At 37.1% G+C, this 24,653-nt stretch overlaps 2 protein-coding genes across 2 annotated transcripts; both read left to right on the forward strand.

The window, feature by feature from the left end:
• Positions 1–17,705: 17,705 nt before the first annotated feature.
• On the forward strand, positions 17,706–19,166 carry LOC145115349 (E3 ubiquitin-protein ligase ATL6-like). The gene has a single exon (XM_079051623.1). It carries the CDS (start codon positions 17,826–17,828, stop codon positions 19,002–19,004), a length of 1,179 nt encoding a protein of 392 aa, XP_078907749.1. The 5' UTR covers positions 17,706–17,825; the 3' UTR covers positions 19,005–19,166.
• Positions 19,167–22,929: 3,763 nt separating this feature from the next.
• Positions 22,930–23,965, forward strand: LOC145111771 (uncharacterized). The gene is made up of 3 exons (XM_079048020.1): positions 22,930–23,144; positions 23,275–23,429; positions 23,589–23,965. The coding sequence occupies exons 1-3, from the start codon at positions 22,930–22,932 to the stop codon at positions 23,963–23,965; spliced, it is 747 nt and encodes a 248-aa protein (XP_078904146.1).
• The last annotated feature ends 688 nt before the right edge of the window (positions 23,966–24,653 follow it).

Here is a 24,653-nt window from a genome sequence, read left to right on the forward strand (position 1 = left end):
TCTCCTTCAGTTCTTCCCAGGGCATCGCGTTTGCCACTGGAAGGGTCATGGCTTCAATGTGACCATTCCACCATGAAAGAGCTTAATCAAAAAAGGTACATGCTGCGAACTTGACCTTGCACCCATCTGGACACCCGCAAATTTCAAAGACGGATTCGATTTTCTCAATCCACCTCTTTAGGGTTATGACGCCTCCCGTTCCATTGAAGGTTTGTGGCTTGGCGTTGGTGAAGTCTTTGTAAGAGCATGTTTTGGTAGGTCCTTGATTTATCCCATTGTTTGAAATTCCAGCTCCCTGCCCGTTTCCTCCGCCATTGTTCCCCTAGTGGATTTACGCCATGACTGCTGTGACTGCAGCAGATACAGCGGCTTGAAACGCGGCTGAGTTGACTTCCGATGGCGTCGGTGGTTGGTTATTTCCGCGGTTTGGTCTCTGAGGCATCTTGCTGTTATGGAACAGAAAGATGTTGAGTATGAATTGTTTTTAAGTTGAAGATTTCGTGATACGATATTTGTATCTAAGTGTTCCCATAAATTCACACCACACAATAATAGTATAAAAACACATAGCATGTCACAACATCACCATAAAACACATAATATTTTTCACTACTAATATCTGTACTTTGATACATGAAAATTTGCTCGAAAGAGCATAAATAGAGGTACAAAGTTCGACAGCATAATGACTCTATGAGTAGTGTAATCACTTAAACATGGAGTCGGTAGTACATAATATAGCGAACATAGAGAACCTAGCACTAGTAGGGAAAAGCTGGTCCTAACACACTAGGAAGCGCCAAATGGCGGTAGTGAGATCATATGCCGAAGTGTTCTGCCAACAACTGGGCCATCTCAATCATTTCTCCAATGACTTCATCTCTTTCCTGCTCCGCCTGCACCGCTCGTGCTTCCATGGCGAATAGCTGTTGTCGTAGTGCGGCAGCCTCAGCCTCCGGAGAGCGATTCTCTCTTACAGGATTTCCTGGTGGGGTGGGGTGGTTCTGTGGTGTCTCGCTCGTAGGTGGTGTGACGGAGGCTTCGTCTGTGCCTCCTTCTTCCTCCATATCGTCATCGGTCTCATCAAACTCGTAGTCTGTGTCTGTGTACTCGTCGGGTCCAATGTCGTGTGCTCTCTCTTGCTCTTCTCCCAGGTCGTCCCCAATCATCCCATGGGCCACCAAGACATGATGAAACTGGATGCCCTGATGCTCCTCTTCCATGGTGGCTGTGAGGGGGAGGGGAACACGTAAGGAGGTATATAAATAAGCTATTTTTAATCCTAAAATATTTTTAGTTGTTATAAAAAAATTGGGTTGATGCATTCCTCTTGTTTAACAATAGGGTATGCCTTGGGTTTACTGACCATCACGATCGTTCCAGGGCATGTGATAGTTGTATTACGAAGAAATGTAGTTGATCAGGCTACATTCATCCCAAATACAGCTGTAAACAGTCCTGGCTTAACCGGGATGTCAGGTTCTCCCAATTGTTTTATTCGAGTTGTTATTGTGTTCGTTTTTCTAAGTCGCACAAATAAGAGTGTTTATTGGTATATTTTATTTGTTTTGTTCAGAGTTATTTAGTCCCTTGCTGGGTTTATAGTTGCATATCAATGTGTGGTTAGATATGCCAGTTCACTATAAACAGTGCTCTGATACCAACCTGTCACACCCCCGAACCAGACGGCGGAAACGTCCGAGGGCTCGCGTGACTTAAATTGAAATATCATCACAATGAATATATATGAAACATAACACATGCATCACCAACCATTACATAGTACAACTGGCATTGTTTACATCGAGTGCAAGGTTTACATTACATGATTTCAAAATATAAAGTGTTTGGTGATTAGCTACTACAAAAGAAAACTTTCAACACACCGGATGCCTCCTTGTCTAATGATTACCTGAGAATACAAGTTATTTTGAAAACGGTCAACATATATAATGTTGGTGAGTTCATAAGTGTGTTTGAGGTAAAGTAGTTTATGTCATTGGTAAAACCCAGAAAATCCGATATTTTCTGTAATAAAACTTTCTTGAAAAATATTGTGATGATCCTGTAAGTATATGCGTGAATGATTTCAAAACATGAATAAATGAGAAGTTTTGCATTATAATGTTTGAAAGTACAAGTGAGTAAGATTTATCTCCCCGAAAAACCCGATGTCTCCTGAATAAAAGTTATGATTGTTTTGCTTTATTGAATCGTTACATCGAATGAATATGATTTCTATTGATTAATGATCTTCCTTTGATTAATGATTTCCCTTGATTAATGATTTCCACTGATTAATGATGTCGGATTTCTACGTGAGTCATTATAACCATGCATGATAATGACTAGTTCGTCTGTCTTAGTATTCTACTGAACACCGAATTTTATTCTTAAGACTTTGTCACCCTAGACTGGCCGAGTCTAACTGTAGCGAACAGCTTAGGTGTGGGGGAGTCACCCCCGTATAGATCTATACACAAACTCTCGCTCTCCCTCCAGGAGACTTTGATTACAACTACGACCGACACTTATTTGTGTCACCCGTTATTACTCACTCAATCCACATGAGTTTGATTAACCTTGATTAATGATTGAATTTTATTTTATATGAAAAGCGCATTGGCCCCTTCGCATATAATTTACTTGGACCTTACTAGTAATGCATAATGGGCCACTGAGGCCCAATAGCATGTAAAAACCATTGAGGGTCCATTAAGCATGTAATTGGGTCACAGGAGGCCCAATAACATGTATTAATTATGTTGGGCCCAAAAGCCATGTTAATGAGTCACAAAGGCCCATTAAGCATGTTTAGAATCTCTCAAGCCCAACCACTTGAACGTTTACTTGTTTTATATAGAATTAAGGTTGCGAGTTATTTAATCGATGTGTCGTATAATTCACGAATTTGTTTTATAACGATTTATAGATTTGTAAAAATAGCTATTTTTCTATTTACAACCCATAAGTTATAAAGTTTTGCATATTTTGACCAAATTTTTATTATCAACATAATTGACCAAAAACATTAGTTTGACCTATTCAACCCCTTATTTTTGTAAAGTTGGCAATTTTTGCCCTTTTTATAAAAACATGACATTTTAGGTCCTTGAACCATTTTTCTTGACATCTTTGACCCATAGACTTGTTTAAGTAATGTTTTTAGCTCAAAATTTACTCTTTGGCAGTTTCAGCCCTTTCAGCAAAGAGTTTTTCAGTTAAAGTCCAAACTTTTCGCAACTTTTACAATTTTGACCCAATTTCCCAAAAACTTTACATTTTTGGTCCTTTTTGGAAAAAATATCATTTTAACCCCTGAAATAGTTTTGTTTACCCTTTTACCCCCTGTTTTGAGAAATTTACCATTTCAACCCCTTGAAAATCACATTTTTCGCAATTTTTGGGCTTATGGGCCGAAAAGCCCAAAATTTGGCCCATTAGGCTACAAATCACATTTCTAGTCCCTTAAAGAGCATAATATTCATAAAAACATTTATTTTAACTGTTTTGACTCTTTTGGTCCTTAAGAAAACCGTGAATGACCATTTTTAACCCAACTTTTGTTTATTTGACAAATATAGTCCAAAAATGAGTTTTATGTTGCAATATGTTTATTATAACCTTAGAGGGTAATTTTTCTTGACTTGTTTAGTGTAATACATCTTAGATCATGTTTATTTTCCTTCTTGTGCCATAGATCTCGAGATTTCTTTCTTTTTGTTACATATTTACCACATAAACACATGAAATCACACATAACATACACATACACATAGATCTACACATTTTACTTGTATTCTCCCCCATAAAACTTGTGAAAACCAAAAATAGAGGGGTATGAACTCAGCTTTGCTTGTTGTTTTCGATTTGAAGAAGAAAGGGAAGAGTTTGATGCTATTTTTCGGCCCTAGCAAGCTTTCTTGGGTTGATTTCGAACTTAAGACGCTTCTAAGAAGTAGATCACGAAAATGGTGTGAGTTAGGAAGAATTTTTGATGAAATAAAGAGACTAGGTTATGGATCTAAACAATAACTTACCAATGATGATGATTATTATGGAATAACCTCCTTGAAGAGCCCTAACTCTAGAAAATTTTGAAGGAGAAGTGAAGAAGTTGTTGTGAGTTCTTGAGAGGATTTAGAAGTGAAATAAGTGTGTGTGTGTGTATGTGTGTGTTGATATTCTCGGCCGAGAGTCGTAGAAGGAGAAGAGAGAGGTGATAGGATGGATGCATGGAAGTATGTGACTTGATGCATGGATATCCCATGGATAATTATGAAGTGACACCATGGAAAGTCAACCCTCCCTTATCCCTTCTTTTCCTATTTTTTTTTTTTTGTTTTACTTGGGCCGAGAGAGAGAGAGAAGAAAAGATTTGGGCCTTGGTGTTAGTGTCCAAAATATGGAGCCCAAATTAATAGCTTTTTTGCCCATTTGAGCCTTTGGAGTGGGTTACGGCCCAAATATGCATGCAAGAATGGATTTGTGGCTTTTTAGGGCTTATTGGATTGTTATGGCCCAATAAGGCCCATTAAAGGTAACTAGTCCATTTTAGACTTATAAACCCCAAAAAGGTTAAGTCTTATGATAGTGGGTCCAATTAGAGCCCATTTAAGAGTTCTAAGCCCAAGATAGTCACCTTGGAGGTTTATTGGCCCATTAGGCCCAATAAAGAAATCCTAGTCCATAATGGACTTAAATCGGGATTTCTAGGGTTTCCAACCTTTTATTGACTATTTGAGTGTTTTGAATAGAGTGTTTGATGGAATTTGGTTGTCATTGAATAAGCATCATACATTGTTTTCAAGTTTTTAGTTACAATGTTATCCTTGTTCAATGTTTGCAAAGCATTAGAATTCCTAGTTGTGACACATTATGTGGTAGAGGTAGCTTTATAGCTAATTAGTATGTGTTACGTAGTAGAGATAGCTTTTATAGCTAGCATGTGATGTGGTTTTGTGGGGTATGCTCTGGGAAACTCACTAAGCTTCGTGCTTACAGGATTGCTTTTGGTTTCAGGTACTTCTGATCCCAAGGGAAAGGGCAAGGCGTGATGACGCGGCGTGCACTCTCTCACTGGCATTTTATGGGACACTCTGATGTTTGGATCAAATGTTTTACTTGACTTATGTTTTGAAAACAATTTTAACTGAATTTCTTAATGTATTGGAATAGGTTTACTTATTCTAAATGAAAATTTTTACTTTGAAAATTGGGTCGTTACACAACCCCTAAAATATTAATTTGATGCCCATATGGAACTAGATGATCGGGGAAGGCTGCGACTAATCCGCATTTTTTTGTATACACATATAACCACATTTAATTTTTCAATTTCTAAACCAAAAACTCATTGGCGGCCGGAAATCACGAAGAAAGCGAGAGGGGTAGCGTTGATAGGGTTGTTCACTATTTTGTTAAAGCAAATTATGTTAGGGTGCAAAGTCACTCTTAGATGTAGTGTTTTAGGCTTTCCCTTTTGTATGTGTAAATGGGTTGAGTCTTTCCTATAAATAGGAAGTGAGTGACTCCCATTATGTAAGGAACCATTTTGGAGTGTTAGACTAGAGAGTGAAATTGTGTACAAACCCATTTGTATATTCTTTCTAGATCTAATATGAGCTTACACAGATTTATTTACTCCTTGTGTTCTTGATTTTACATAATGATTCACTAGATCTTTCTAATTCCGCACATGCCATCATAATCAACACAACAACAAATTGTCTAGTCAGACAATTTGGATTGAGCTATTTGGTTCAGATATTTATATTTTTGTATTGATTTTAATCTAAACTGAATTATTATTTTGGATTGGTTTTGGTTAATAAGAACCAAATGGTAAAAAAACGAATAACAACTTATTATTTTTCTTTAATATATATTTTTTATCATTAGAAATTTACTAAATAAATTTTTTTAATTATTAAAATCCTTCATGCAATATAATACATTAATATGTACTTCTTATCAAAAGTTTTTTGTCAATGGAATGTTGAACTATAATTAATTTTTCTTAATAGTTGTTTATAAATTATAATTTATAACAAAAAATTTATTTATTTATTTTTATAGAGTTGGTTAATATTTAAGTTATATATATTATAAATGTCTCATCTCTTAAAAACCGAATTGTAAAAACCGATCCAACCGAATTGTAATTTGTTTGGATAGAATAGGATTTGAATTCGGCTTGGATTATTCGGGTCCATGTTTTGCTAACTGAAATTTATTTGGATTTACTTGATCGAAGAAGACTGACATGGAAGGGAATGTACACACGTTCAAGGATAGGTTGGTGGCGAAGGGCTATACTCAAACCCAAGGGATTGACTATGATGAAACCTTCTCACCAGTAGCTATGATCAAGTCGATTAGGATAGTGGTTGCCATATCTCCCTTTTATGATTATGAGGTATGTCAAATGGATGTTAAAACCACTTTTATTAACGAGAAGCTTAGTGAGGACGTGTACATGACTCAGCCAGAAGGTTTTGAACATGCCAAATATCCTAATAAAGTGTGCAAGCTTGAAAAGTCCATCTATGGACTTAAACAAACATCTCATAGCTGAAATATTTGCTTCCATGAAAACGTAAAATAGTTTGGATTTTCTAGAAATAAAGATGAGTCATGCATGTATGTCAAGGCTAGTGGGAGTGTTGTAACCTTTCTAGTTTTGTATGTTGATGACATACTCCTTATAGGAAACGATGTTCCTGTTAGATATAGTGTCTAAGTCCATAACTATATTTGGTATGTACTTGACCCGACCCGGCATGGTCCATTTGGGTTGCACTTCACCCGAACAATTTATGGATAATCGTTTGAGAATAGTATAAGTTATGATTTATTAATATATTATAAGTCCTAATATATTAATATAAAATCATATTATTTAATTAGTATTGATCTATAATTAATCTAGAATTAATTTAGAGGTCAAAGTATGACTAATTAAATATGGACTTTTGTATTTATATAGTGTGGGCTAATGCTTATTTGGAATGGGCTAGGCTTGCATGGAAAGTCCATGGATACTCCATGGAGCTTTAACCCATGGATCTCATGGAAATGAAAAGACATGGGTATTAGGGTTTACATGAATGTAACCCTAATCCACCACACTATATAAAGGAGGCTTTGGTTCTTGAAATCACATGAGTTGTGGTGAGTAAAGTAAGAGGGCCGATTTCAAGAAGGTGATTACTATTCTCTCAAAGTTCCAAGTTTGTGGTGATTTGTGATTTCCATTTGAGGCATCCACACTATTGGTGCTAGGCTCTAAAACTCCAAGCAATCAACTACAACTACAAGGTAAGTAATTCTACTAGCTTTATTTGATTCAAGTTCCCCATGCCATGCTAGATAGGATAAGAACCTTGGAAAAATAATTATTTGCATGTATCTTAGTCAAACATAGATCCAAGGTTTCTAGGGTTGCATGTACACCATAGGAGTGTTAGAATGCTCAAAACCCATCAGTGGTATCAGAGACTGGTTTGTTTATTTGATACTTGATGCAAAAAAAAAAAAAAAAAAAAAAAAAAAACTTGAAAATCGAAGTTTTGTTCAAAAGCTCGTATCAAAATTTCAAGTTTTGTATATGTACTTACGATTCTTGAAATTTTTGATATGAACACTCATAAACATATGAGTTTAGAAGAGCATAGAAATTATGTGCTAATAATTGATTAGATTAATTCTTGATCTTTATGTGTTTTAATGGAGTCCATAACTAGTTCTTAAGTTATGGATAACCAAAAGTCACATTTATAAATAACCATTAAAAGAACACATAGGTTACAAAAAATGAAGAGTCTTCATTTTTAATAACCATTAACTCATAAGTTATGAGAAATGAAAAGTTTTGAAAGTTTACAAAACTTGCCCTCAAGTTTTGGAACATGTAAAGTCATATTAAAAACTTTAGTTCCAACCCCTAGAATTTTAAAAGTTAAAATTCAACCCTTATACTTTATAATATTATAAGTTTAATAATATTTATATATGTATAAGATCAAGTCGTCTTACCGCTAGTACGCCTCATTCACGAAGTCGGTCTATAAGGGGGGTATAAGGTTGTTGCCTATAAAATGGCAACTTAATGGGTGTCCACTCTCACCCACCGCTTCCTTGATCGGTGAAGGGTCGTTAGCCGAACGGGTAGGACAAGGACTTATAAATTCTCATTAAAAGTATAATGATAATACTAAAGTAACTAAACTTTATTGAATTCCCAATCTTAGTTATTTTAGGAAAATGTGAATAAGGTGCTAATCCATGAAATTACACTTTACACTTTGTTTAAGTCGTTAGTGGAGCGTGTGTGGTTAACCGGCACACTAACTTGAACTTAACAAGGTAGGTAAAGGGTGACTTAATGTTTATCATAGTATCGATGGAGCGTGTGTGGTTAACCGGCACATCGATTGAGGGGTAATACATTAAGGGTACCAAGTAATTTGCATGGTTACTTCACACCTTGTTTTGTGATCCTCGGCATCCCAGTCACAAAACTTGAAGGGCACACTCGAGATTGAAACATGCCATTGAAGAAAGTTCAATGAATCTCAAAGAATCTAGGAGTTTCTAAACCAATTAAAACCTAATTAAATATTTCGTTTTTCATGGTGGAAATTGGTGAATCGTCATTCACCTACCTTCAAATATCTTATAGCTTAGATTACGGCATCCCTCTTCTAAGTTATAAAATATTGTGTTGGGTCATAGCCTTAATATTACATTTGGGTGTTTTGTTAAGGACTATCTCTATATCTAATCTAATCTATTCCCTCTTCTTTTCAGATGTCTTCGAATAACAATGCTTCTGGCTCAAACCCTACTAGCTCCTTCTCTCTCATGAATCTTTGTGGGAGAGTCATCTTTGATGGGTCCAACTTTACAGAACAAAGAATATGTTCTCGACAATACCCGAGCCAACTGCTACTCCTGAAGAGCTTGTTGAATATGAGGTACATGAAAGAGATGCTACAAAAGTGGCATGCATCATGATGGCCACCATGACAGTCGAGCTCCAAAAGTTCTATGATGACTATTATCCTTTTGAGATGCACCAGGACTTGATGGACCGCTACCATCAAAGTGCTCGTCAAGAGCGATATGAAATAATCTCCTCCATGATAACAACCCGAATGAAGGATGGTGAACCCATCACGAGCCACATGCAGAAAATGCAAAGGTATGTGGACCGTTTACTGAAGCTGAATGTGAACTTCCCTGAGGAGTTAGCAATAGACATCAGTTTGCACTCCTTGCCATCGTGTTATGATCAATTCCGCATGACATATCACATGAACAAGGAAGAAGTCACCCTCAGCAAACTTCAAGTACTCTTGAAGACCGCCGAAAGTGGTCTAAAGGGTAAGTCGGTTGTTACTACTCCTACTCCTACTCCAACTGCGGCCAATGTCTTGGCAATCGGGCATGGCAAAGGGAAGAAGAGAAAGAACCCTTCTAAGGGTACCAAGGGTAAGACCCTTGAAGGCTCCTCTTCAAGCAAAACCAAGAAAGGTTTTGTCACTCCTTCTGCTAACCCTAATGAGGCTGAATGCTTCTATTGCCATGAAAAGTCGCACTGGAAGCGAAACTGCCCAAAGTACCAGCAAGATTTGAAGGATGGGAAAGTAAAACCCAACCATGCAGGTATATACACTATATTGTCTAATAACTCACCTCATTCTAAGTCTTGGGTCCTTGATACAGGTTGTGGTATTCACATATGTTGTGATTTGCAGGGACTAAAAAGAAGTGAGAATGTGGAGCAGGGAAAGATAAACTTGATCATGGGAAACAGGAAAGCTTCACCTGTCACCAAGATAGGAGTTTATTCCTTAGTGCTAAATAGTGGGTTTACATTAGATTTGAATAAATGTTATTATTCGCCAGAAATGGCAAGAAATGTTATTTCCTTTCATGCATTGTATAAACAAGGTTTTACCTTTTATTTTGATAATAATAATGGTAGTATTGATGCTTTCTTTAATAATGTTCTTTATTTTAAAGCATTACCTTGTGATGGCGTGTATGAAACTGTATCTGTTGTAGATAATCTAGGAAATAATGTATTTTGTATTAACTCTTCCACTAGCTTAGATAAAGCATCCTTATGGCATTGTCGTCTTGGACATGTAAGCAAGAAACGCATAGGCCAACTCCAAAAGGATGGAGTCTTGGAGTCATTTGACCTAAAGTCAGATGATAGTTGTGAATCTTGTTTGCTTGGTAAAATGACAAAGTCACCTTTTACTGGCACTTGTGCTAGGGGTGAAGGTTTGTTGGACCTCATACACACGGATGTGTATGGACCCTTCAGAACCGCCACAAGAGATGCTAATCGGTTCTATGTGACTTTTACTGATGATTTTAGTAGATATGGATATGTCTACCTAATCAAGCATAAGTAAGAAACCTTTGAGAAATTCAAAGAGTTTAAGCAAGAAGTGGAGAATCAGTTGGGCAGGAACATTAAGATGCTTCGATCCGATCGTGGTGGTGAGTATCTTAGTACTGAGTTCCTTGACTATCTTAAGGAATGTGGGATTGTCTCACAATTGACACCTCCTAGGACACCACAGTTGAATGGTGTAGCTGAGAGGCGCAATCGGACCTTGTTGGACATGGTTCGTTCGATGATGAGTCGAGCTTCGCTACCAATCTCATTTTGGGGGTATGCCTTAGAGACTGCCGCCCATATCCTTAATCCAGTCCCTACAAAGAAGGTTGCCAAAACACCTCACGAGTTGTGGACTAGAAAAGTTCCCAATCTATACCACATCAAGATTTGGGGTTGCGAGGCTTTCGTGAGACGCGAGACTCACGATAAGCTCGAACCCCGAAGCGAAAGGTGTATTTTCATCGGCTACCCACAAAAATCCTTTGGTTACATCTTCTACAGACCCAGTGATAATGTGGTCTTTGTAGCAAGAAGAGGATTCTTTCGAGAGAGAGAATTCATGAGCCAAGGAGACAGTGGGAGGCAAATTGACCTTGAGGAAATTCAAGAGTCAAGTGGTGAAGGAACCTCAAACCCTAGCCCTCAACCTGAGGAGGAAACTCATGTTGAGCCGACTGAAGAATCTATACCTCTGAGGCGTTCCACCAGAGTTAGGAATGCACCTGAGCATTATTATGGTTTTCATATTACTGCAGAAGGTGAGACACTTATCAGTGATAACACACTGGTAAATCTGGATGAGCCTAACAGCTACACGGAAGCCATGGCAGGCCCTGAGGCTGCTAAATGGAAAGAGGCTATGGATAGCGAGATACAATCCATGTATGACAATCAAGTTTGGAACTTGGTTGACAATGTACCTGATCGTAAGATAGTTGGGTGCAAATGGATCTTCAAGAAGAAGACCGACATGGATGGTAATGTACACACTTATAAGGCACGGCTGGTTGCAAAGGGTTATTCTCAAACTCCGGGAGTTGATTATGATGAGACCTTTTCACCAGTGGCCAAGATTAAGTCTATTAGGGTTCTGTTAGCCATTGCTGCATTTCATGATTATGAAATATGGCAAATGGATGTCAAAACCACTTTCCTTAATGGAAACTTGGCTGAAGATGTTTACATGGTTCAGCCAGAGGGTTTTGTCAGTACAGAGTACCCCAGTAGAGTGTGTAAGCTCGAGAAATCCATTTATGGATTAAAACAGGCACCTCGCAGATGGAATCTTTGCTTTGATGAGAAAGTCAAAGAATTTGGCTTTTCAAGGAGTGAAGATGAATCTTGTGTCTATATCAAGGCTAGTGGGAGTATAGTCAGCTTTTTGGTACTGTATGTGGATGACATACTACTCATAGGAAATGACATCCCAACCCTGCAGGAAGTAAAGTCCTGGCTTGGGAAGTGTTTCGCTATGAAGGACCTTGGAGAAGCTGCCTATATCCTAGGGATAAGGATTTTGAGAAACAGGAGTAAAAGACTAATTGGACTTAGTCAAAGCACCTATGTGGACAAAGTGTTGAAAAGGTTCAACATGCATAACTCCAAGAAAGGAGAGTTACCCATCCAGAGTAACGCCAGATTGAGTAAGACACAAAGCCCTAGTACTGAGGCTGAGATAGCAGAAATGAGTCGAATACCTTATGCTTCAGCTGTAGGATCGATCATGTATGCTATGACGTGTACTCGACCTGATGTAGCCTTTGCTTTGAGCATGGTTAGCAGGTATCAGGGGAACCCTGGCAAGGCACACTGGACTGCGGTAAAGAATATCCTCAAGTACCTACGGAGGACTAAGGACTGGATCCTTACCCTCGGTGGCAGTGAGGACTTGAGAGTTGTAGGGTACAGTGATGCTAGCTTTCAGACTGACAGGGATAATTTCCGCTCTCAGTCGGGCTGGGTCTTTACTCTAAACGGAGGGGCAATTACTTGGAAAAGTTCCAAGCAGGAGACAGTGGCTGATTCCACTTGTGAATCAGAGTATATAGCAGCAAGCGAGGCAGCAAAGGAGGCTATATGGCTAAAGAACTTCATCGGAGACCTTGGAGTTGTACCAGCTATAAAGGATCCAATGGAGATTTTATGTGACAGCAATAGTGCGGTTGCCTTAGCCAAGGAACCAAGAGATCATGGGAGATCCAGACACATTGACAGAAAATATCACTTCATCAGACATCGAATAGAAGAAGGAATCCTCGTGGCAAAGAGGGTATCATCGGATGAGAACCCAGCAGATCCCCTCACGAAGGGACTGACTCGGGCTAAGCATCTCCAGCATGCTCGGAGCATAAGGCTGAAGGATGATATTAGTTTTAGTAGTTAGATAATCTTGAAATTTGTAAAATGTAACTGACATTTGATGATAAATAAAAGCTGTTATTTATGAGTAAAGTGTTGCTATCTCTTGTCAATCGTTTACTATTATTTCTTTTTGCATGTTTTGACTTCCAGAATAATTATGTTATGGTTTATATCATATTATTCAAACTCTCCACAGTCGGTCATATGTTGGAAGTAGATATGAATCAAGACTGTCATGGGTTGGCTTGTAGAGGTCTAAGATGTTAGACAAAGCGGGGCTACAACACTCATGAGTGCTCATAAGTTCTGAGTATTGGATTCAACCCACGCTCACTTGTATCACTTCATGGAATTTATCTCGAGTGATAATGAGACGGTAATATCATATAAGTCTTCAAACCTAGAGATATGATTTGTTGCCTATGAGTTGGCTATGCATTGATTGCACGAAAACGCATTGGTAACTCGATGTTATAAACCGTGCCTTTGTGTGTAGTTCAACAAGTAGTAGAGCAAACATATGAGTCGAAGTTTATCTGTTCCTTCTAGGATTAGAAGCGATATCTGGGCCCCTCGATGATTTTGTTTTGACCTATGTACCGGGCCCGGTCAGAACTAAATTGATGTGTTCAGTTAAGTTCTATGTCAAACAAATCGGAAATCGGGAAACAAATGTTGGACAATAAGCAAGACCATGTTCCATGTATTTGTCCGGCTGATATCTAGAACAGAGGATTATATGATCACTTATCTAAAATGGCGCTTCATAGTTCAACAGAGTTTTAAGAGCTACGATTGCTGATCGGTTCCTGAAGTCATACTTGCAACTATAGTTATTAGACTTATCCAAGTGGGAGACTGTTGGATATAGTGTCTAAGTCCATAACTATATTTTGTATGTACTTGACCCGATCCGGCATGGTCCATTTGGGTTGCACTTCACCCGAACAATTTATGGATAATCGTTTGAGAATAGTATAAGTTATGATTTATTAATATATTATAAGTCCTAATATATTAATATAAAATCATATTATTTAATTAGTATTGATCTATAATTAATCTAGAATTAATTTAGAGATCAAAAGTATGACTAATTAAATATGGGCTCTTGTATTTATATAGTGTGGGCTAATGCTTATTTGGAATGGGCTAGGCTTGCATGGAAAGTCCATGGATACTCCATGGAGCTTTAACCCATGGATCTCATGGAAATGAAAAGACATGGGTATAAGGGTTTACATGAATGTAACCCTAATCCACCACACTATATAAAGGAGGCTTTGGTTCTTGAAATCACATGAGTTGTGGTGAGTAAAGTAAGAGGGCCGATTTCAAGAAGGTGATTACTATTCTCTCAAAGTTCCAAGTTTGTGGTGATTTGTGATTTCCATTTGAGGCATCCACACTATTGGTGCTAGGCTCTAAAACTCCAAGCAATCAACTACAACTACAAGGTAAGTAATTCTACTAGCTTTATTTGATTCAAGTTCCCCATGCCATGCTAGATAGGATAAGAACCTTGGAAAAATAATTATTTGCATGTATCTTAGTCAAACATAGATCCAAGGTTTCTAGGGTTGCATGTACACCATAGGAGTGTTAGAATGCTCAAAACCCATCAGTTCCAACTTTGAAATAGGTGAAATCTTGGCTTAGGAAATGTTTCGCTATAAAGGATCTAGGAGAGGCGACATACATTCTTGGAATAAGGATTTATAGGGATAAAAAGAAACGTCTAATAGGACTTAGCCATAGTACATACTTAGATAAAATATTGAAGCGTTTCAATATGGAGAATTCCAAGAAAGGGAATTTTCCCATACATCATACTGTCAAATTGAGCAAGACTCAATGTCCAAGTAGTGATAAAGAGATAAATGCTATGAGTCGAGTCCCATAGGCTTCAACAATAGGATTGATCATGTATGATACGACTTGCACTCGTCCTGATGTATCTTATGCCTTGAGCATGGTTAGTGGATATCAAGAAAATCCTGGCGAAAGTCATTAGACAACAGTAAAGAATATTCTTAAGTATTTGCAGAAAACCAAAGAAATGTTCTTAGTTTTCGGTGGCAAAGATGAATTAAGATTGAGTAGTTATAGGTAGCTAGCTTTCAAACGGATCGAGATAACAATTGTTCTCAATCCTAGTGGGTATTCCTACTGAAGAGGGCGTAGTGACATTGAAAAATTCCAGGAAGAAAACAGTGACTGATTCTACTTGTAAGTTAGAGTATATCGCAACAAGCGAGGCAACAAAGGCAACGACTTGGCTAAAGAATTTCATTGGGGATCTTGTAGTTGTTCCATCAGTTCAAGAATCCATGGAATTTTTCTGCGACAATGAAGGTGCGGTTGATTTAACTAAAGAACCAAAAGATCATGGGAGGTCAAGGAACATTCAAAGGAAATGCCATTATATCAGACATAGAGTTGAAGATGGCGACCTCGTGGTGAGTCGAGTATCATCAGAGTATAATCCTACTGATCCTTTTACAACTGAGTTATGCAAGAACAAACACTTCGATCATGCTAAGAGCATTGGATTAAGAGATGATATAAGTTTTAGTGGTTAATTGATAGTTTGAAACAATGTAACAAAATAAATTATATTGTTTTTGGTGATTAAATAATGGAGATTTATATATGAGTTTGCTAACTACATTTTTCAATTATTTATTCTTGTGTTTCGTTTTACATGTTTACTTCCCAAGTATTAAATTATTCAAAACGCCACAGTCGTTCATGCTTTTAGGAGTAAGTAGTGATTTAAGACCATCATGGAGTATTAATAGATTGTCCATTGTGATTGGACATGACATAGAGGTTGTTATTACTATTCATGAGTATTTAAATAGGGATTTTAGGTATTGGATAAACTCACACTTAGAGATTAATTCATGGACTTAATTATAAGTAATTCTAAGATGATAAATATTCTATTCTTCAAGAAGATATACATAAATTATAATTTACAACTCTGTTGTGCATTGATATTATATAAACACACCCGTAATTGGATTTTATAAAATGCAGTTCCATATATGACATGATAAGTAAAAATGTTATAATAATTTAGTTGAAGTTTATTTGTTCCTTTTTTCCTTTAAAAGAAAAACGATATCTTTTGGGGCCCTCAGTGATTTGATGTTGACATTATGATGTTGGACCCAGCCTGGACTAAATTGATGTGTTCAATTCGTAGTCTAATAAGGTCATAAATTGGAATTTGGGAAACAAAATCTTGGACCATGAGATTGATTTGAATCCATGTCTCATGTCTATACGATATCTTATAGAACGAAGGAATAACTGATCAATTATCCTAGGGCCAACATCTGATATAATTGCATTTGTAGTTGATGACTTATCCAAGTGAGAGACTGTTGGATTAGGTGTCTAAGGTCATAACTAAAATGGTATATCCTTATGGAATAAAAACAATGTCCTTTTTGGGCTGCCCTCGATAACTAGAAATAACTAGAAGCGACTTTACAAGTATGAGGAAATGATTTGTTAATTTATTAACAATTAATAATTTAATTAGAATTAATTTAGAATTAATCATAATTAATTGAAAATTAACTTTGGATTAATCAGAATTAATTAAAGGTGCAAATGTTGAGTTGTAATTGCTCAATTATTGAGAAAGTGAGACAATTATAGAACCTTCTTATGACGAACGGTTTTGGAGTGATTCCAGAATGATTTTGGAAGCCTCTTTGATAAATGATAAGGATAAAAGATTTGAATAGATTAAATCTTAATATTTAATTATTCAAATTAGGGTTTATCTTGAAGATTCACCAGTTATAAATATGGACCATTGGCTAAGTAAAAACCAGTGTTGTAAATATCGGCCTAGGCGGTCTGCAACTGATTACGATTAGAGGTGCTTGGCGGAAATTGGTCAATATCGGTCAAACTCGGGCCAGGTGGTCCTCGACGGTCCTTGGCGGGACCCCAGCCACGAGCTTTGCCCCTTGGACCCCGCTAGGGGCGCTGCCCCTTTGGAAACCCCGGACCCGGGGGTGCTGCCCCCGGACCCCCGACTAGTCGTCGAACCGGCTTCTAATTCGATCTTATACATGCGTGCACTTCGCACAACCCCCGTACATATATTAGAGTACAAACTATGAAGCCCCTTAGCTCACATGTTAGTTCCAGTTACTTAAAATGACATGGTGACACTAAAATCACCAACATGGGGTAACGCCCATACCCACGTTATGGTTACCACATCATCTTCTTCTCTCCATAACATATATATAAACATCAAAAGGAAATGGTGTTTTTTTTTTTCCTGAAACAACGTTGAGAAGAAGCAAATCAGGAAAAAACAGAGGAATAACACGCGTTTCGTACCGTTACCACCATCACGCCCGATGGCATAACCCCCGATAGCGCAATTGATGGGAATGATGTTTCTCATAAAAACGCCGTTAAGAAAGAAGAAAACAAAGGAAAGAAATAACGAGTCACGATGTTACCCACACCCAATGGTCTAAGCGGTTAGCATATTACCAAAGTAACACCCAAAAATGCAAATCCAGCTCTTTTTGTTTCGCTTTGTTTTGGTTCCTCTTATGTTTGCTTTTATGGGTTTTTATCATTCATTCACCTTTGATTTTTGTTTCATCTTCATTCGGTTAAAATTGTCTTCATTAGTCGAAGTAAGTTATATTTCCAACTTCATATACCTCGTAGTATCATACACAAATTAATTCCTTCGAGAAGATCTTTAATTATTTCCAAAAGTATCATCAAATTCCGTGGGAAATGGGAATAAACGACTAGATTTTAAGGAAAGATAAAAATATATAAATTATTGATAAAAAAGCAGCCAATGTTTGGCGAGCCATCCATGTAAGACCCCATTATTGTAGTCCCCCTGATTGGGTTAACCCAATTTCGACCCTATATAAATCCCCAATTTGCGAAAGTCAAACTAAACCACTGTCCTTATGACCTTGTGTCCCATATCCCCTCAAGAACCCTAATTTTATCTACAATCTTTACAAAATTACCAAAAATTAACATGGGCTCCGACCAGAACAAGAGTAGCTGCTATAGTGATTTACTGATTCCGCCATTTCTGGTACTGTTTGTGCTGCAATTCGTACCTTATGTCGGAGCTCAAGCTTCAGCTCCCCCAGATGGGATGCCGTATGCTGATTTCAACCCTTCGATTATCACCATAATCGTAATCCTGGTTGCAGCTCTCTTCTTAATGGGGTGCTTCTCGATTTACATCCGTCGGCGCTCAAACGAAGGCGGTGGTATCATCCGTAGAGTCTCCATACGCCGTGCTGCTGTGGCATCACGCGGTCTCGATTCAACGGTGATCGAGACGTTTCCGACCTTCGTTTACTCATCCGTGAAAGGGCTTAAGATTGGTAAAGGTGCACTTGAGTGCGCCGTGTGTCTTAACGAATACGAAGATGAAGAAACTCTCCGGTTGATTCCGAAGTGCGATCATGTTTTCCATCCCGAGTGTATCGACGCTTGGTTCGAGAATCACGTCACTTGCCCTGTCTGCCGTGCGAATCTCGTTCCTGATTCCGGCGAGTCCGGTAACGTTCCTACGGAGGTGGAGTTAGGTGTTTCCGGCGATGAACATCACCGGACAACCGCAGCTGGTGAAGAAAACGACGGCGTTTCTGGTTCTGTTTCTATTTCCATTGCTGAAGATCCTGTAGTCAACATACAAGAGCCGGCGACGCAAACTGAGTCGCTGAACCGGAACCAGAGTGGAAAACAGAATCGGCCACAGATATTCCCGAGGTTGTTCGACAAGTTTAGATCTCATTCGACCGGACACTCGCTGGTTCAACCGGGGGAGAATCTAGACCGGTTTACGTTGAGGTTGCCGGAAGACGTGAGGAAGCAAGTCGTGAATCGAGCTCTGCTAAACCGGATGGGAAGCACTGTGAGGATGACAGGAGAAGGGAGTGAAAAGAAAGGGTTCAGGACGGCCGGAGTTGGTAGCGGCCGGAGAAAATCTTACAGACGGCTGGAGAGTTTAGACCGGGTGGTGGTGAGGTCAGAACGGTGGGTTTTGTCGAGGGCACCATCTTTTTTGACTCGAGCATTCTCCATTAGGTCTCCGAGGGTTGTCTCCGGCGACGGGGAGGCGTCAACGTCGGCGACGACGCCGAAAGGCTCCAAATCGGGCGATAAAATTCCACTAAATAACTTTGGACCCAAAAGTTGTTGACTCGGTCTCTGGTTTGTGTGAATTTCACGAGTGAAATGACTTTTTTTTTTTTTTTTTTTACGTAATATAATTTGATTTTGCTGTTAATTAATTGTAAACATAGAATAAATCATTTTGGACAAATTATAAACCATAAATGACAAAAATCATCAATATTTATAAGATTTATATCAAACACTTAACATACTTCTATTAAATCTTAATTTTGTAACATGTTTCATTGTTTTTGGAAATATTTTGAGAGCCAAAAGCATCTTAGAATTATTGTTTGCGTCACTCGGCATATCATTGAGCATACCGAACTTGATGAATAATTTATTATCCATTGATAATTACAAGATATTGTTAAAAAAAAAAAAACAAACTATTTGCTAGTTGTCTTTTTATTTTTTTAAGGCTGTCTATTGTCTATTAAACATGGCGGAAAGCATGTGTTTATTATTTATACCGAATATTAGTGTCGTCTAGTTACATGTTTTTTAGAATGTGTACTGGTGATGAGGCATGGTTGATTTATTAGTAATAACAAATCTGACAAAGTGTTTAGACTTGTAGCTTTTGTATGTGAATCAACAACTCATCATCGTTATCATATCTGATTGCACATGTTAGCAATTAGTGAGCCAAAGAAACTTATTTTGCAAAGATTACAACGCAAGAACATCTTAATCATCTTTTGCTAAGGATCAAGTGTGTATTGTAATGATTTGGGTTTGCTTATTGAGTTTGTAAATAGAGAGAATAAAGTTGTTTTGAATAAAACCTACTTTGTACAATCATGTATATGCCACTTAGGTAAAAGAGTTGTGTGATACAAACTAAATGATTTAGTGTCAAATGATTCGGACTCTGAAAGAATTTGGTACTGAACGAATGTATATGGTGTTGAATGAATATGGTGAATAAAAAATAACCAATTTTAACCTTTGAAATTGAATGATGTTTGAATGAAATAATCATGTTTTATAGAACTTCTCAAATGAACTTTGTTGAATGATTATAAAAATTACAATACATCGTATAATCTCGAACTAAACATGATAATTGAAAATCCATAATAACATACTATATTCCAAATTAAACATAGTACTTTGCATACAACTTAGTTTGCACCATTTTAAAATAATTAATTAACGGTTTGATCACATAAATTAGCAATATATCCATTGCCTTAAAAACTTCAAAACTCCATTCTATTTCGTGTATGTTTTCTTCCTTTGTTTCTATATCTTGTATTTTAGCAATGGACATTGTATTCTCTTCAAAACCCATAAATAAGTGATCATAAATCTTGTATTTTCTTATAATATTATGGAACACGAACAATCAATCACTATATCTTTTTATAGTGGAAATAGATAATCATTTTCTTTAGGATTGATAATCTTGCTTTCAAAACATCATACACACATTTAATAATATTTCTAAATTGTGCATGAACATAATTGAATCTCTCTTCTTTAGTTAATACACGTTATCGTTGAAACTCGATTAGTCAATACCTCATATTGCGAAACGGAGTCAGAAATCCACGATTTTTGGTGTATGTAGCATCCTAGAGGTAATATTTATCTAGACACGTGAGTGTGGAAATACTATTAAATAAAAATATATAATGTATTAAAAATCAAAGTTAAAGAAATATTGCATACCTAGTGGAGAAAATGGAAGCCTAGAGTTGAGTTGAATGCAACTTCTTTCAAAACTCGTGAATCATGTGTTATGCCCTCCCATATAGCTCATACAAACGTGGATATCATATCAAAATAAAAATACTAAGACATTTGATCTCATACACCTTTTCTTTTTAGTTCTAATTAGACTTGACAATCTCGTGTCTGGTTGTCGTGTATACATGTCAGACACAATTTTACACGAAACAAGTTGTAAAATGTGTCTTCGGTATAAAAAATGAACAAGACATGTAACAAATTCGTGTGGCATGTCATACTACACGAATATATATGTTTTTAACCATGTTAAACGAAAACATGAAACAGAAATTTACACGGATAGACATGTTTCACTTGTAAGACATAAATTTTTTCATACGTGTCATATGTCAACATGAATTTGTTTATACATGTAACATCTGTTTTCCAGAATGGATCAGTGGATGGTATAAATGAGTCAAATGCATGGTTCTTGAGGATAACCATACGCCACGACGTGACATGAAGGGTGTCACGACGTGGCATCCCAAATGAAGAACGAGTATCTGGGATGGCTGTCACGACGTGACAGCAGCTGCAGCCCAAGCCCATGCTTTTAGGGTTTTACCCATATTTAAACACTTTAACTTCAAGTTAGGGCATCATTTTCAGCCTCAAACCTCTCATATTTTGGTGTGGTGCTTGAAGACCAAGTTTCTTGCAAAGTGTTTTGGTGAAGTGCTCAACTATAGATCTAGCAAAGGGACTTCAATTATGGATCATTGTGAGTAAAAACCTTCCATATTGACCTTTAGTTTGCTAGATCTTGTAGTTTGATCATATATGTCCCTTTTGGTCCTTGTGAGCTTATGTTTTGTAGTTTTGTGAACTCCAGTACCTCCCGAGCTTATTTTATCACCTCATAATCTAGTTGGTTTGGGAAAGTTTGCATTTCTATCTTGTTCTTGAAGCCATGTATGTTTTTGGAAGGTTTTATGCTATTATATACTTAAGGTTTAGGATGTTGTATTGTGGTGAGGTCCTGATGGATAAATGTAACAAATGGTAAAAATCAGGTCAAAAAATCATGGATCAATCTCCTCAAACTCTAATATAATTGGAAATATTATACATTAATCTATATTTTTATAAGCAATTGAAATTATATTATCTTTAATTACTTGTGGAGCTAAGTTGCATGCCTTAATAGAAAACTTGAGAACATTTTTTTAACTAAGGATTATGTCTAACATACGATTTCATCTAATAATATTTTTATCCCGAAGTATAACTGGTTTCGTGAAATCTAACAAATTTAACCATTTAAATGTGAAATCCATAAACACCACTTCACGAAGTTTCGTGTATCGTAAGTTTAATTTCGTTTGAGCTTTTAAACTTGCCACGTTCGACACAATCAACAACAGACATGTCCGAAATATTTTAAACTCGCCACGTTCGACACGATCAATGATTGCAACGACGAGTGGGACTACAGAAAAAATTCTGGTAGCAGGTACGGAGGACGCCGACAAACGACAACAAACAAAGTGGTCGCCGGCAAGGAAGGCAACATCGAAAAAAAAACACCGTCGACTGGGAAGAGAGGAGGCTGCGACATAATTCTTACGGTTGCCGAAAAAAGAGTAGGCTCGATACCATGTTTGATGTGTGAAAAAATACTCACTAAGATTTCTGTATATTCCATTGCAATATATAAATACAATATTTACAGAGAGACCTCTACACTGAACAACAAATATAAAATACATACAATTAATTCTAAGAGTTTTGTCTATAACTTTGACTTTTGTAAAAATCGAGTTATGTTTGATCCTCTTATGGGTTATTTATGCTTCTGTTTTGTCGGACATTATTATAAATAATGTCATGAGTTTATGTTAATTGAAAGGTATGCTTAGAGCGATCGGTATGGGCACATTCGTGCTCGTTATGCTCTACGTGTACAGACCATAACGGTGTCATAACGGGGGGAACACCCCCCCTTCTCGTTTCTTCTCGTTGTGTTACACCTCGTGCTCGTTACCATCGGGCGAAACGCGTATTATACCGTTTGAATTTAAACTCAAAGGTCAAATTAATAAAGAAACTTTAAAATTAATTATTCTTTTCCTATATAAATACCTATTGTCTATACAATTTTTCCACACAATTTCTCTCTTTCTCTCTATATAATTTCAATTATCTTCAAAAAAATTATGGATCATTTCGACTAGTCCGATGATTCCGATGACAATATATTCTTCAGAATGATGTATCATTATTACAACAACGAGCTGCTACAACCAGACCCAGCTCCGCTACTAAAAATACGTGTGATGTTAAACAGAAACCGCGAGGAAGGACACGAACATCTATATCGCGATTACTTTGCGGATAATTGTGTATACGGGTCGAAGGACTTCAAAAGAAGATTTCGTTTGAGTAGGAATGTGTTTCTACGGATCGCCAACGCCTTGGAAAGTCGGTATCGTGTCTTTCATCTTAATACATATTTACTATACTTTTATACAAAATAAATACAAATGTACTACATGTTTCTTTAATTTTAATACAAATGTACTATATTTTTTAACTGTAGTTAATTTATGTTTTAGGTATGAATTTTTTCAATTGAGATATGATGCTAGAGGTAGACGAGAGTTTACAACGTTGCAGAAATGTGTTGTGGCCATTCGTTTGATGGCTATGGGGGAGTCACCCGACACCATGAACGACTATATGAGAATGTCCGAAAGAACCGCAAAGGAGAGTTAGTATACATTGTCAAGAGGTGTTGTTGAAACATTTGGAGACATATATTTGCGAAAACATTCGTTACATATTTTGCAAGAATTGTAAGAACGTCATGGGTTTCCCGGAATGATTGGAAGCATTGATTGCACACACTGGAAATAGAAAAATTGTCCAGTAGCATGGAAAGGGCAATATGCAAGTGGTCATCACGGATCGCCTTCGTTGGTTTTAGAGGCTGTTGCCTCTCAAGATTTATGGATTTGGCATGCATTTTTTGGGGTTGTGGGTTCCAACAACGATGTCAACGTTCTTGATCAGTCGCCAATATTCGACGATCTTTTGAATGGAAAGGCCCCGGATGCTTCTTTCACAGTGAATGGAAACGAATACAAATATGAGTATTACCTTACAGATGGAATATATCCTCAGTATTCCACATTCGTGAAGGCATTCCGACACCCGGTTGAAGAAAGAGACAAATTTTTGAAGAGAAGACAAGAAGGAGCACGTAAGGATGTGGAACATGCTTTTGGAGTGCTAAAGGCGAAGTGACACATAGTTGAACATGTGGCACGACCATTGGACTTAGAAACTTTACGATATATCATTTATGCATGTATCATAATGCATAACATGGTGGTAGAAAGATAAATGACGAAATATTACACACTATATCCCAACGGAGCTCATACACGTTCAATTTAAACCAGGAACATCAGAGTATTTGCATAGAGTCGTTGAAATTTAAGACACAAATAAACACAGACAACTTCGGGAGGACTTGACGGATTATATCTTCCACGGTAACGATAACGAATAACATTGATTAGGAAAAATAAAATGTTTTTTTTGTTGTAATGTTTTTTTCAATTTGAATGTTATGTGTAATTTAAATGCTATGTTATTTTTTTTAAACATTATGTTTTATTTAAAATATATTTGTTTTAACTAAAAAAATGAAACTCAAAAAAAAAAAAAAATTATGACATGGAAAAAAGTTGGTGTTACATCTTGTCATAACATGGTGACCATTTCACCACTTGATGTTATAACACCATTGTTTATGTGGCATGTGATGTGACACCAATTTAGTGTTATGACTACTTGTCCACACCCAATACTCTTATAGGGTATTTCAGTTACATGATTTGATACCCGATGTAGGATGTCCTATTTAAACCCGATAGCTTGGTTGCAACTTACATGTATGTGTAAACTTGTGCTTATCGATAAACTCATA

The sequence above is a fragment of the Lactuca virosa genome, chromosome 5 (assembly GCF_052849685.1).
Source record: "Lactuca virosa cultivar CGN04683 chromosome 5, Lactuca_virosa_CGN04683_v6, whole genome shotgun sequence".
NCBI classification, from domain to species: domain Eukaryota; kingdom Viridiplantae; phylum Streptophyta; class Magnoliopsida; order Asterales; family Asteraceae; genus Lactuca; species Lactuca virosa.